The sequence below is a fragment of the Bidens hawaiensis genome, unplaced genomic scaffold, assembly GCF_021521415.1.
Source record: "Bidens hawaiensis isolate Kalapana, Puna unplaced genomic scaffold, B.hawaiensis_p1.1 tig00060078_1, whole genome shotgun sequence".
In the NCBI taxonomy this organism is placed as follows: domain Eukaryota; kingdom Viridiplantae; phylum Streptophyta; class Magnoliopsida; order Asterales; family Asteraceae; genus Bidens; species Bidens hawaiensis.
The window spans coordinates 1-14,370 of NW_027506456.1; the positions used below are offsets into that span (position 1 = coordinate 1).

At 32.7% G+C, this 14,370-nt stretch overlaps 2 protein-coding genes across 2 annotated transcripts; one reads left to right on the forward strand and one right to left on the reverse strand.

Annotated features, from left to right (window-relative positions):
- Positions 1-457: 457 nt before the first annotated feature.
- On the forward strand, positions 458-2,804 carry LOC143617898 (defective in cullin neddylation protein AAR3-like). The gene is made up of 7 exons (XM_077090302.1): positions 458-508; positions 633-708; positions 835-917; positions 1,259-1,355; positions 1,524-1,569; positions 1,668-1,750; positions 2,470-2,804. The coding sequence occupies exons 1-7, from the start codon at positions 458-460 to the stop codon at positions 2,688-2,690; spliced, it is 657 nt and encodes a 218-aa protein (XP_076946417.1). The 3' UTR covers positions 2,691-2,804.
- A 94-nt stretch (positions 2,805-2,898) lies between these two features.
- On the reverse strand, positions 2,899-6,383 carry LOC143617897 (uncharacterized). Its single transcript, XM_077090301.1, has 5 exons — positions 5,753-6,383; positions 5,536-5,658; positions 4,064-4,416; positions 3,220-3,437; positions 2,899-3,124 (listed from the first exon to the last, which is right to left on the reverse strand). The coding sequence occupies exons 1-4, from the start codon at positions 6,381-6,383 to the stop codon at positions 3,405-3,407; spliced, it is 1,140 nt and encodes a 379-aa protein (XP_076946416.1). The 3' UTR covers positions 2,899-3,124; positions 3,220-3,404.
- Positions 6,384-14,370: the final 7,987 nt, after the last annotated feature.

Here is a 14,370-nt window from a genome sequence, read left to right on the forward strand (position 1 = left end):
TTCTTGCGCCTAGGCCCATTTTTCAGGCGATGCTCATATGCTAAATAAATGCTCTTCTAGTTCCTAGACAAGCGCTTTGGCATTGTCTATGATAGAAACATGAGAAGATAAAAGCCGTGCAAAAGAAATGCAAGGAGTGCTGTTGAAATTTAGGTCTCTAGGAGAGGTCAAAGGAACTACATTGAACGTTTAGTTATTCAAGTTTTGGATTTAAATTTGAATCTTGACTATTTTAGAACCTTTAGTACTAATTAGATGATACTAAATGTTATATAATAGCTTTTATTTATCTTATATGAAGATAATATTATTTTTCATATATATTTAAGTGCGTTTTTTTTGCACCTAGCGCATTTAATTACTATGCTTTTAGCATCAGGTTTCACGAGTAATATAGCAACATAATAAAGATTAGGGATATATAAACGTGTAATAATATTAGTCGATTTGTTACAGAATGCCTATATTTGAACAAATTCCTGTGCTCATGTCAAGGCTTGATTTGATGGTGAGATATGATCGATTTCTACTTTCATTTGTGTATTATGTTATCCAGTTTAAAGCATCATTTCACTAATAGTTAGAAACACATCCATATCTGTATAAACGCGTTTTTATAATCTGCACTGCAGGCAGACTCGTGTGAATTCTCACGATTCTATAACTTCGTCTTCTTTATATCCCGAGAAAATGGTCAACGAAGCATCGGTAAGTTTGAATATACATGAAATATGCATGAAATATGGAGCATTATCTTAGATGAACGTTCGATACAAAACCAAATGTTTTGATTATATTATCTTGGGTTGCCGTTTTTTTGTCAACTGTTCTTAGCTGTAAGCCGCGCAGTCATGGCATGGAAACTAGTTTTATCCGGAAGGTTTCGGTTACTCAATCAATGGTGCAGCTTTGTTGAGGTGAGTTTAGTTTCACAAATGTTATTAACTTGTTATATAAATAAAGTCTGCATATGTGCATGCTTTTAGCTAAAAGCTTACATTTTTTTACACATACGATATTAAACTACAAGAATTTGACACATTTTTATTTTTATGAACTTGTTATATAAATAAGTCTGCATATGTGCATGCTTTTAGCTAAAAGCTTGCATTTTTTTACAATTTTTTTTATTTTCCCTTGCAAAGATCTCATTCTGCAAACCGTGCTAATATTTTTACATCATCCTTCATTGTTTTATGTATTCGTTTATCTTATTCCGTTCGTATGGAGTTAATTAATTTTTGAAGTGAATATGTAGAAAAATCAGCGGCATAATATCTCTGAGGACACATGGCGACAAGTTTTGGCTTTTAGTCGTTGTGTACATGAAAATCTTGAAGGATATGATCCTGAAGGTATCGAGTTCAAACTTAAAAACATATTTTTTTCCGTCCGATTTCTTTTAGTAAACATTTAAACCATTCTTTTGAGACATTTAAAGGTAAAATACATACTTATATAGTAAACATTTTCATACGAGCATCATTTTAACTAAAAGCTTACATTTTTGTTTCTTATTGCAGGAGCGTGGCCCGTTTTGGTTGATGAGTTTGTTGAGCATATGTATCGGTACAATTTTTATTTAAAAATCTTTTTGGTTTTACCATTTTGGGATCATTAGCATATTATTCGTACTTACTCGTTTTCAAATAACCGGGCCAAAACAGGGTAAATGGATATGAGAACACGCGTAATGTTTGTTGCAGTTGCAGTGATTCAGAAACTCAACCGATTGATGACTCTCTCCCCGGTAAGCGTTTTCATTTGGCCCAAAGGATCAAGAATTCTTACAGTTTTACTTTTAACTACGATTTACACACGAGTCGGATCTGTTTGGTTCGGGCCATGGGTCATAAAGGGTTTGGGTCGAAACGGGTCAATAAAAAATGTTTTTTTTGGTTTGGTTCGGAACGCGTTGGATTAAAATAATTGCGCAAAAATCATAATTAACCAATTTAAAACATTTTTTTAGAGTGAACTGTGGTTTTCGTCTCTGTGGTTTGTCTAAATATGCGGTTTTAGTGTTTTAGCCAAATAGTTTCAAATTTGCGATTTTCGTCCCTGTTGTTTCATTTCACTTGCAATTAAACCCGAATTCATTAACTCCGTTAAGTCTGGTCGTTAAGCCCATCAGCGTGCCCCTCACGTGAGGGGCATTTTTGTCCCTTTTCTTTCCAAATAAACCCCAGTCGTAATTCGCAAGCCCCCTCATGTGAGGGGCTGGAGTGTATTTGGAGAAAAAAAGGACAAAACTGCCCCTCACGTGATGAGTACGTTAATGGGTATAACTACCAGACTTAACGGGTTTAATGAACTCGGGTTTAATTGCAGGTGAAATGAAACCACATGGACAAAAATCGCAAATTTTAAACTATTGAACTAAAACTGCAGATTTAGACAAACCACATGGACGAAAACCGCAGTTTACTCTTTTTTTTTAATCTAATCTTTCACTCTCGGCTCGTGCAGGTTTAAAAATCATTCCCGGTGTAAAGAGGAAGTATAGTGATGACTTACAAAATCAAGAATTAACCAATAACAATACCATTATTATTCATTCCAAGAGAAGACACACCGATTTAGCTAATAACCCTTGCGCTATAGAAGGCAGCCTCTCGGAAGGTATTCAAGAACTGTTTAAGTTTTCGAGTCTGTCTTCTTTGCAGTTTGATCGGGAAACACGTGTTTGATAATTGATATACATTGTAACATTACTTGTACTCACATGAATTTATACATATATTTGTGACAAGTATTGGTTATTCGTGGTTGAACAACGAGATGTCGTTAAGGTGGTTTGATTAAAGATTATATATTTAGATGCCTCAAACATATGCTGCAATCAAGAAGGCGGAAACAGTGATGAACCGGTGCATGATGATGATGATGATGATGATGATGATCGTGTGATTCGTCCATGGATAATATGTATGCTGTCAAGCTTCTGTTGGCACCATTGGAGTTGAGAAGTTGAGATTAGCGGCATCATGAGCACTCGTGACACGAGCTTTAAATCGATCATGGCGAACATTATCTCTCGCTTCTCAGCTTCCGCCATTATTTTCACTTGTCTTCTCAACCAGCATCTCTGCTTGCCTTGCAAATCTTTCATCCATAATTCTTTCTTTAAATGCAAACAATAAACACGAAAACCAATTCACATTAGTTTTGTTACTACACAAAATGGCGGTCGGATATGAGATGAGTTCAAATGGTCACCTGTCGAAGTGTACGCGTAATATTATGCAGAAAGTTGAAGTCTCGAGGGTCTTGTAAAGGTGAACGGTTCCATGAAAGACGGCTACGAGCTCTCCACCATGGTTTCTTCTCATCTAAGTCGATGAACGACTTGAAAGTCTTGATGCATTTTTCGATCGTTTGCAACATGTCAGTCACCCTGATCGTTAAGCCTTCGTTCCTTCCTTCGTCAACATTTTCTTCAAGTGTATAAAGTATTTTAAGTTAAAGATAAAACAAGTAGCGGTTCGACAAGTTATTTACAAAGACGAGCACTGCTTAAGACGGGTAAGAAATCTATGGATGTAACTCACATGGTAGTACGAGCTTGTCTAGGTTTGAGTTCAGCTTGTTATGAGCTCTATTTTAATTTGGATTTTAAAATGGCATGTGTTGACCCAAACTAAATTGATTTTTTTTAAATGGTCTGGTAGTCTGCTCTGACCTGAACTCATTTTGTTCAAAACCCGTATTTACTCGCTACCCAAATCCACCTAATACACATACAACTATTTATATATATACACATAAAATAATCTATATATATTTTTTATCATAACTAAGTAAATGATAATATTTGTCATATAATTATATTACTATTCAATGAAATAAAAATTGTTATATTCATATAAATAAAATTCGTTTATGTTCTAGAGCTTGATCAAACTATAGCTCGGGCTTGTTTAAGATGGACTCGATTTAAATATTAAATGAGTCGATTTTGCATAGCCAACGAGCAACTTCTACATTTCTAACCAATACAGAAAGTAGATGTGACGAAAGTACAAATCAGTTGCTAGTCACTCTATATAGGACCGAATGTTACCCGAAATATGAGGAACTTGAAGTAGGCTGTTGAGAGAAGACCTTTTTCGGTAAATTTCCAATATCTTTTACCCTTTTCGGATCTTTCATCCTCCATAAACCTCTCAAGCAAAATTTTAAACCTTTGAAATTTACTAACCAAAGTACTGCTACATAATGCACCATAGGATGGAGATGTACAAGTGGTACCAGCACAATAACTAGCTATCATACTCTCAAGCTTTCTATATTGATAATAGAGTGCTTCCCATGATAAACATGATTGAGCTACATACACCATCTCAAAGTCACTCTCCAAGCTCTTTACAATTCTTTTTTCATCATACATGTAGTGTTTATTCCTTAGGAATTCATCTACACTGTTATAAATTATCTATTAGTAATCGAATTCGGATAGACAACGAAGATGCATATTCATGAAGGAATGTATTTATTAAATAGACTATCTTCACATGTTGGCGGGTATGTGTTAAGACACGTAAACCCATACCCGAACACAACATGTACGTATATTTGTGGGTTAAGACCCATTTAAACTAAGGTTTTTATTTTTAGCTATTTTACACATGAACACTCTAAAATAAAAAAATTATGTTTAAACTTTAAACCAAAAAAATTACAACAATACTATGTGTATATAATTTATCTATTAGTAACTGAATTAGGATAAACAACGAAGATGCATATTCATGAAGGAATGTATTTAGGGTGGTTAAATAGTCCGTCTTCACATGTTGACGGGTATGTGTTAAGACACGTAAACCCATACCCGAACACAACATGTGTATTTGTGGGTTAAGACAAACATGACCCGTTTAAACTAAGGTTTTTTTATTTTTAGCAATTTTACACATGAGCACTCTAAATTAAAAATAATAAAAAAAAGAAAAAATTACAACAGATTTATGTGTATAGAAAAATTATGTTTAAACCAACAAAACTATGTGTATATAAATTATCTATCAGTAACGAATTAGGATAAACCGATAAACAACGAAGATGCATATTCATGATGGAATGCATTGTGGTTAAATAGCCGGCTTCACATGTTGGTGGTTATGTGTTAAGACACGTAAATCCTTACCCAAACACAACATGCGTGCTTGTGGGTTGATACGAACATGACTTGTTTAACCTAAGATTTTTTATTTTTAAATATTTTTACATATGAGCACTCAAAGTAAAAGAAAATTACAACAAAACTAACGTGTATAGAAAATTATGTTTGACATAAAATAACCACTTACTTTAAGTTTAAGTCAAGTAATGAAATAAAATATTGGGTCAACTTGTGAATCTTGAACGTTTACCAAACACGAGTGTTCATAGGTTTAACCCAAAACTATCCAAAACCCGTTTATTCCGAATCATGAATTTCATGTTAAATTCATGTCATATCATGTTATGTTATGATTCGTTATACATCGGTGGAGGAATATAATATTATTTTCTACTAGAGAATAGAAAACTCACTCAATCCACATGTTCGCTCTTGGTTGAGAAGATCAAACCACTTCATTCTTTCAGCATACACTTGGTAGAATGAATCCTTTTCTTCTTCCTCGGGTTTAACGGCCAGTAACGGATTCAGAAATTCTATAAAATGTTTTTAAACTTGTTAGAATTCTAATAATTTTATATTTAAACATTTGCAACAACTATAAAATACTGAAAATAAAGTTGACTACACCTTTTAACTCATACTCGGTTCCATCATTGTTAGCAGCCTCCTGATTATCTTCTAGTAAATCGCATGTCGATGATCGTGTGCTCGAAATCACATCTTCGTCCCGACGGCTAGGAAATAAGTAAGAACTATCGGGTGAACTCGCAACAGAATAACTAAAACTAGCAATTTCGTCATCAAGATCCGAACTTGAGTATATTGAAATTGTTTCTTGGTCGACTAACTCATAGTAAACATCGTATACGGTTACTTTAGGATTTTCAAACGAACTTTCATAACGTAAAAACAAGATCCCAGAAGTAGCATTTGAATCGCTAAACGATTCTGTGACATCATACCACATGTCAGTGTCTTCTAGGTTCAGTGATACAGTTTTAGTATCACTCAACCTAGAAGACGCGTCTGGTCTGATGAAAATATGTCGTAAAACTCCAACAACACGCGCAAATAGGTGTTGATTGAGGAGAAAGATGATGCAAAAAATCCATCTTTTTAGGGTTTTGATCCATAAGAAAATTTGACAAAAGAAAAGAAAGAAAGGATTAATATAGAAACTTAGGAAAAACCATTTCATAAATCCATCTGGGATCAAGAAGTATTCAATTATAAACCAACAGTGTGCAAGCACAGCCATGCTAATAACTCTTTAGCAAGGTATACTCCATATATATATATAAAGACTAAAGACTAAAGACTAAAGTAATGGTTTGTTTCTTTTTAATTCTTACCTTTTTTTAAGCACTCAAGATGCAACTCTTAAATTATAAAATATATGTGTATATTAATTAATTCACCATTAAACAATGAAGTATAAATTAAGGATTGAATTTTATAATCCAACTATATGTCATTAACTGAAAATAACCTATATTACGCAAAGTATTTATCCACCTGACGTGAGATTGTCCTTAACAACGTAAATTAAAGTTATGAGTGTCACTGGTCATGGTCACGTTATAAATATGGATTATTTTCGTCGAATGAGTTGTAATTTGGATTACTAACATTATAAGTTATAATGTTATATATATATATATATATATATATATATATATATATATCTTTTAAGTTAAAATATTATTATGGGTGGTTAAGATCTTGAAACATCCCAGAAAGTTTTAAGACTTGTTCCACAACTACCCAAAGAAAATAACAATTCTTGTGGGTCATGATTACTATGCTAAATATTGGCTTACCTATAACTGAATTTCTTGAGTAGCTTAATAGTAAAATAACTATTTTTTTGTATTATATGTGGAGCAATTACATAGAAAATGTCTTGAGTTATGATTGATGTAGCCATTTATGATATCAAAAAGCCATTTACACCTGTTCTTGACAAATGAGAAGTGGTCTAAAGGGTCAAATAAAAGCCAACCTCAAATCACTTTGGAGTAATGTGTTGCTTGGATCTTGGGTGCAATCTTATTGGTCTTGTTTAAATAAATTAAGTAACAAACTATAATTTAAAAAGAAAAGCACAAATAGTAATTACTTTTTGTTTGGTTGTTAAGTCTTTGTTTCATACTCTCTTTGGTTTATTTGATAACTTTTTAATTTTTTATATAGAAATAAAAGGTTAAAAAGAAAATTCTCACCTATACTATAATATTTTTTTGGAGAAAAAAAAATTAGTTAGGGAACCTTTTCTTTCTTTTTTCTTATAGTTATCGATAGATGATTAGCCGTCTCCACCATGTACCCGCAACCTTCACATAATTGATTAAAATGGGCGACCCCATATGGGCCAAAACTTCTTTTGAGGCTATTCGATCAGTTTCAGCACACCAAGAGAACAAATTGACTTTGGAAGGTGCCCAATTATTCCAATGAAACGGCCAAAGCATTTGATCTCCACTTATATCCGCCTCCATAGTGTTTCTGATCAATTTACAACTAAAAATTTTTGACCAGTTGATCCATGGATAATATTAACAATTGAGACCCAAAGCCGTGATGGGTCCGATTTGAATTTCCACCATCATTTAGAAACTAATGCATAATTAGCCTCCCGAATACAACCCACCCCAATTGCACCATATTTCTTTGACGTCATGATTCTATTCCAAGCAACCCAATTGATTTTCTTTTCATTTAGCACCCCACATAAACTTCTGCCTAATTCCTTCGCTTTTACCATATTGACCAACGTTTTGTAGATCAAAAATTGTCTCTAAACTTAATAGGTTCATGTTAATTTTTTTTCCGGCTCCTATAATCCATGATCTTTTCTTCATGTCTCAGCTCAAGCCCAACTAAAATTCACTTTACATCTTTGTAGTTTTTTTACGGTCCACACCATAAGTAAAACTCAATTCCCAATAGTGGATATTTTATAATTGTAATAAAAATAAATGATTTAAAACTTAACCTAAATAAATTTTTACTTAAAAGCAAGAATATAAAAATTATTAAATAACTAAACTATATGCTTTAAAAATATTAACACGAAGTTACTTCATGACAACTTTAAACCCGCATGGTTCGTTTTTCTATGTTAGTTGCATGCAAAAAAGATAAAAGATTTGTTAACTTTGAACCCGTATGATTCATTCCTTCTATCATTACTTTGCCCGTTGCAACTTGCAACCATAACGGCTGAGAGTTGTTTTTCGACAATAAAGATCGTAAAGACAAATTTGTACAATTGAACAAAGAACAAAATTTTCACATAAACCTTTTTTTTCTTTCAACGATTATCTTTGCCCTCACTAAATAAACTTTCTGGATCCATCACTGTGCATCGTGAACATGTTCTCGTGACACCCATGACTTCACACTTTCATAGATTTGTGATTATTCAAATTTGAACTTGTAAATGATGTTCTTCATTTTTGTCCCAATTATAGCCATGTACTTGTAAATGATGTTCTTTATTTAATGTTGCATGTCAAAATTAAAAGTAAGTTGTAACTACAAGAATAATATGTAAAATGTTTTGATGATAGATCATATTTACGAATTTAACAAATATTCATGACCATTTTTATAATCACTTTTAATTAACAAAAACCCTACCTTCCAATACCTTGTCCGTCAATACCCTTTGAATATAGTTTGCGTAGGATTTTTATGCTTGTTTATTTATATTAATGTTAATATTATTATTATTATTAAATCAAAATGTTAGGTAAATTATTAAGTAGGATGTCAAATCAATAAAATACACTTATATGTTCCTTATAACACTGAATCACTTGATTAACAAGATCCTTCAAATTTTAATATTAAAATATTGTGAAAAACGATTCAAAAGATTATAACCAAAAAATGATTTGAGACTTTAAAAATCTTAAATATTATTTATCAATCTAACCAAAAAACAAAGCAAGATTGGCTGAAATATTTTCTCACCGTAATTTCCAATTTTCCACACTTAAATATTATTTCTTAAACCATATTTACACGTTGTAATTGATTTGTTTAAAACAAACGGTTGAAAACTGTTGGCGATGACGTGGTAACGTTTACACTTTTGTCCTAGGATAACATTTAATTAAGACAAAATGACAAAACAGGTCCTTTATGTTTGAACGTTTTTTCAACGGACGTTCTTTAGCAAACTTAATAACACAAAACATCCTTTATATTTAAAAACTCTATCACGTTTGGTCCTTTAACCCTAACTCAGTTAAAATTTTCCGTTAAACCTGGTCATGTGCAAAGCACATGATGGTATTTTTGTAACTTTACATGTTTATTTAATAATTGAAACTAAAAAAAATACTATATTTAAAAATATTCTCTCTCTCTCTTTCTCCCCATCCCCATCTTCTACTACAGTGCTACCAACCACCACAGTCAATCGGCGTCAGCTACCCCACTGTCACCACCACACAAGACCATGGCATCTCCACAATCTACCCAACACATACAACTTAAACCACTATAACCTCCCCCCCCCCCCACTACACCACCACACCACGCCACCATACAACCACAATAACACCACTGCACCTAAGATCCAAAATTAGGGTTTCCAGATAGGCTATTAGAGATGAAATTAGGGTTTTCGTGTAGCCTATTATGGATGAAAGTAGGGTTTCCGGCGAACCACAACCAGCACGCCGGAAAAGCATAACCCTAATCGAGGTTTTGGTACAATTATCATGCCTTTAATCGTTCTGCCGCTGCTCTTATTGGACTTCAACCATCGCCTGCTGCTAAAATCATCACCAATCGCACGCCACAGGGGGCTTCTTTTGCTCGTCGGAAAACGGGAGGGGGGTTCCCTTTGCTATCATCGGAAAACGGGAGGGGTTCCTTCTGCTGTCATCGAAAAACCGCCAAAGAGGGCTTCTTCCGTGCCTGCCCTGGTGGTGGTGATGTCGGTGGCAAGTGGTGGTGGGAGGTGGAGGTGATGTTGGCTTGAAAAGACAAAGTTGAGAGACAGAGAAGAGATGGGAAGAGAGTGTGTAGAATATTTAGTTAAACATCTAAAGTTACAAAATTACCATCATGTGCCTTGCACATGACCAGGTTTAACGGAAAATTTAACTGGGTTAGGGTTAAAGGACCAAACGTGATAGAGTTTTTAAATATAAAGGATGTTTTGTGTTATTAAGTTTGCTAAAGAACGTCCATTAAAAAACGTTTAAACATAAATGATCTGTTTTGCCATTTTGTCTTTAATTAAATAAAATAGGTAAAAGATACCCTTCTTTTGCCTTAATAAAATAAAATCTTTGAATAAAATGTTTGAATCAATTGATTATTTAATAGTGTGTTTTTATTGGCTGTTAAAATCTTTGAATCAATTCATTATTTAAGCTCCAATAAAATGTTAAATACTAATAAAGGTAAACGTTAGATTTGAAATCTTAAGGTCATAAGCTCGAAACACTCAAAAGGCTTTTCATAATGGTGGATTTGGGTGAGTCAGGACTTGAAGCATCAAAATCAGTATGTATATCAACATCCAGTCTTTGAAAAGCTCACTTAAATATTGGGGGGTGATTCCAAACGTCGTTAAAAAAAAGAGCAAGTCATTGATTTTTCACTAGAAAAATATATATTTTAAATCACACTATATATAGTTATAAAAATATTAGTTAGTTCAATTTTTATCTATCATTTTTTTTTAATTTTATTATCATCTCATACGTCAGTTGAACAAGTTGAAAATAATCATATTTTCAGGACAAATAAATATTCAAGCAAGCACATGCACATCTTTCACGCCAATTATATTTTCAAGTGGCATGCTCATAGACATGAAATACAAAAATATAAGTTTTTAACAAACTAAGCAAAGTTCAAAATATATATGGAAAATGGAAATAACATTGAAAGGGGACATGGATAACTATGGGTGGAAGTCAATGCCTCCTGCACATCACTCTTTACTAGCTACATCTATTATTCTATTTATATAGAGTTTCCATTGCATCATATTCCACCACTTGATATTTTATTTTCTCATGCATGATCTTATCATACCATCATACATGCTACACCACCAATGGCACACCGTTCGAAACTTTTAAGGATCGATTCTCTCACTAACTGTTTAATATTTTAAGTCCCGGTTCGATTCTATAACAATCTTATTATAAAAAGGAAATATCTCATATAATAGTAACCAACTTTCAAAATTGTTTCAATTAGGTCATGCATATTTTTCCCTAATCAGGTCACTAAATCTTCGAATAGAGTCTCGTCGATTTTTTTTCGCCTCAAGAAAGAAATTGAGGATAAGATGTGGGGATCAGGATTTGCAATATATGTAGTTAAATTTATAAAATTTTAAAAAACGTTAATTATATTAAAATTCAAAAATAAAAAATAAATTCGTGTTGTCACTCAACGTCAACATAAAAAAAGATAAAAAGATTTTTTATGTGAAATAAAAATGAAAAAAAGCTAAAAAAATATGTTAAAACATTTAATTTAATAAAATACGAAAGTTGAGTGACCTATAACTAGAACATTTTTTAAAGTTAAATAACCTAATTAGAAGATTTTTGAAACTTGGTTAGTATTTTATAAAATTGCTCATTGCAAAAATCAATACACAAAGAACCGAATTAAGGTATGTTGTTGGTGTGGTGGTTAAGGTGCCTCTTTTCTTTATGAAAGGTTGAATGTTCAAATCCTATAAACCTGCAAAACGCATGTATAGATGGTTTATAGATAAATTTAACAGCATTTTGGTTTACTCTTAAGGAAAAAAAATAAAAGCTTTGTTTTACTTCACCGGGCCGGATTTAGTTTTCTCTTTTAAACTCGTTTATAGTACTTATGGGCCTTTGGGCAAGCCCAGTAGCTTATTGACCCAAAAAAATCTCATCAGCACAAAATTATCCAGCACTCTCACATTAAAGTAAGATTTAAAAATATAAACATAAGAACTCAATCATGTTACATCATTATAGAATACAAATATATGGATGGCAATTTATACACAACAAAACTAGTGTTGCACAATAACTTAAAAGACTCGTAAACGTTATATACAGCAAGTAGATGCCTGTAGCGTGTATATGTTTTTACCCGCATTTGTATTAATCCAGCATGTAGCTTGGTTTCGATTTTACACTTTATTTGTTTTATCACGTAGCACATCAAAGTTTTATGTACATAGGAATAGTGTTCTAGCAATTTGCAAGAGTTTATGTTTAAGAATCATCTTTAATGAATTTATACAAAGTATTAGTAAATATCACGATGAGTTAATTATTTTTCACTCCTCCATTAAATTACTCACCCCATATTATGGGTTCAATCGTACATTAATGTGGTTGTGAGTGAAGAGAGATATTGTTGTTATGAATAGGGAATTGGATATAAGAGATTTTTAAAAGGTGAACAAATTTTACGGATAAATATGTATTTTAATAAATTATATGGACGTTGATGAGGTTTCAATTGTGATACTCTTGGTAAGGAAAATTGGTAATAAAACTATAGAAGAATTATATACTGCAGCAACACCTATGATGCAAGAAATAATAGACTTACATCACGATATCTTTTTCTTCCTCATTCTTATTTTGGTTTTCGTCTCACGGATCTTGGTTCGCGCTTTATGGCATTTCCAAAAAGAAAAAAATCCAATCCCGCAAAGGATTGTTCATGGAACTACTATCGAGATTCTTCGGACCATATTTCCTAGTATCATCCTGATGTTCATTGCTATACCATCATTTGCTCTCTTATACTCAATGGACGAGGTAGTAGTAAATCCAGCCATTACTATCAAAGCTATTAGACATCAATGGTATCGGAGTGCGCCTCTTCACGAGGGTGATTTTTAAGTGCAACGAAATGCCTTAAGAATATGGTTCGCGAAGCATCTGGCTTACCGGTAATCTCCCATTCCCGCCGTCGAGAGACTTAAATAACTATAGCATGCCAGAAACGGGGAGTTGAGATGGTTAGACCTATACCCCGAAATGCTCCCAGCAAAGAAGCCTATGGTTCCATCTTGGTTAATTTAATCATAGAATAAATATATTATCTATATCATATGCTTCTTGCTATACGGGATCATTCTCACAACATTCGAAAACAAGGTTTTATACGTGATCATTCTCACAACATATTGGTGCATTTGGAAGACTATAAACGAAGTCATCTTCTCAAACAAGACGGCTTGCTTCGCCAAAACTGTGGAAGATATTAATCGTTGGGATTTCTTTAGATAAAAAATCGTTTGTTTTTCAAAAACTTGTTGTGGAAAGTTTGGTGAAATTTTATACTGTAACATTATTTTCTTTTATTTTGTTTCTAGCTTCTTGTTAATTGTTTTAATGAAATTTGTTGTTCTAAAAAAAATCTATATCATATGCTCATAAACAAATGACTTAAAATGCTGTTGTAAATGTGTAGATTCAAGTCTTTTTTTAGTTTTGTTTGAAATTGATGTGTGAAAGGAAAGAAAGGTTGGAGATGTTACACTGAGTCTAGTGAAAAGCACAAATGTTTTGAGTTCACCTAAAAAGAAAATAATAATTAGGAACAGAAAGCATTTGTAAGGGTTTAAAGTGAAAGGTCAAGCAAAAGCTTGTGTGTTCATTCACTCATTCACACATCAATCCCTAATCCCATCATCACCTGCAAAAAAGCAATCACTTTGTCCTTGACCTTTGTAACAAAGACTTGGAAATTTAGGATCCTTTCAACTTTCATTAACCAACATATTTCCTTTTTCTGTTACTAGTTCAACACCTTCAACTAAGTCTCACTTCTTTGGACTACAAAATTCACATACTTTCGAAATTCATATATTTTTTAACGGCCATCGAATAAAGTCCGGCTACTCATAGTAACTCAATGGCAAAAGATGACATCATACGTCCACATTCACATATAACGCTTAAATATTTAATTTATAGCAATATATTTAGCATACACCTTTGATGTTTATAAAAAAATGATAAAATATAAGAGAGAATAAATGATTTTCAATATATTTATCCCAAGGGATAATTACTTTAAAATATTTAATATATAGCGTAAGGGATAATTAATTTATGAAGAGATAAACACTTGATAAAACTTGTAGCTTTAATAGATACTAATCTATAATATATATAAACGAAGACATAAAAATCCTACGTGTCGCGATGTGGTCGCTCCCCCTTTTTTTGGAGTCGTCAGATTTGCTTGATTTTTAAATG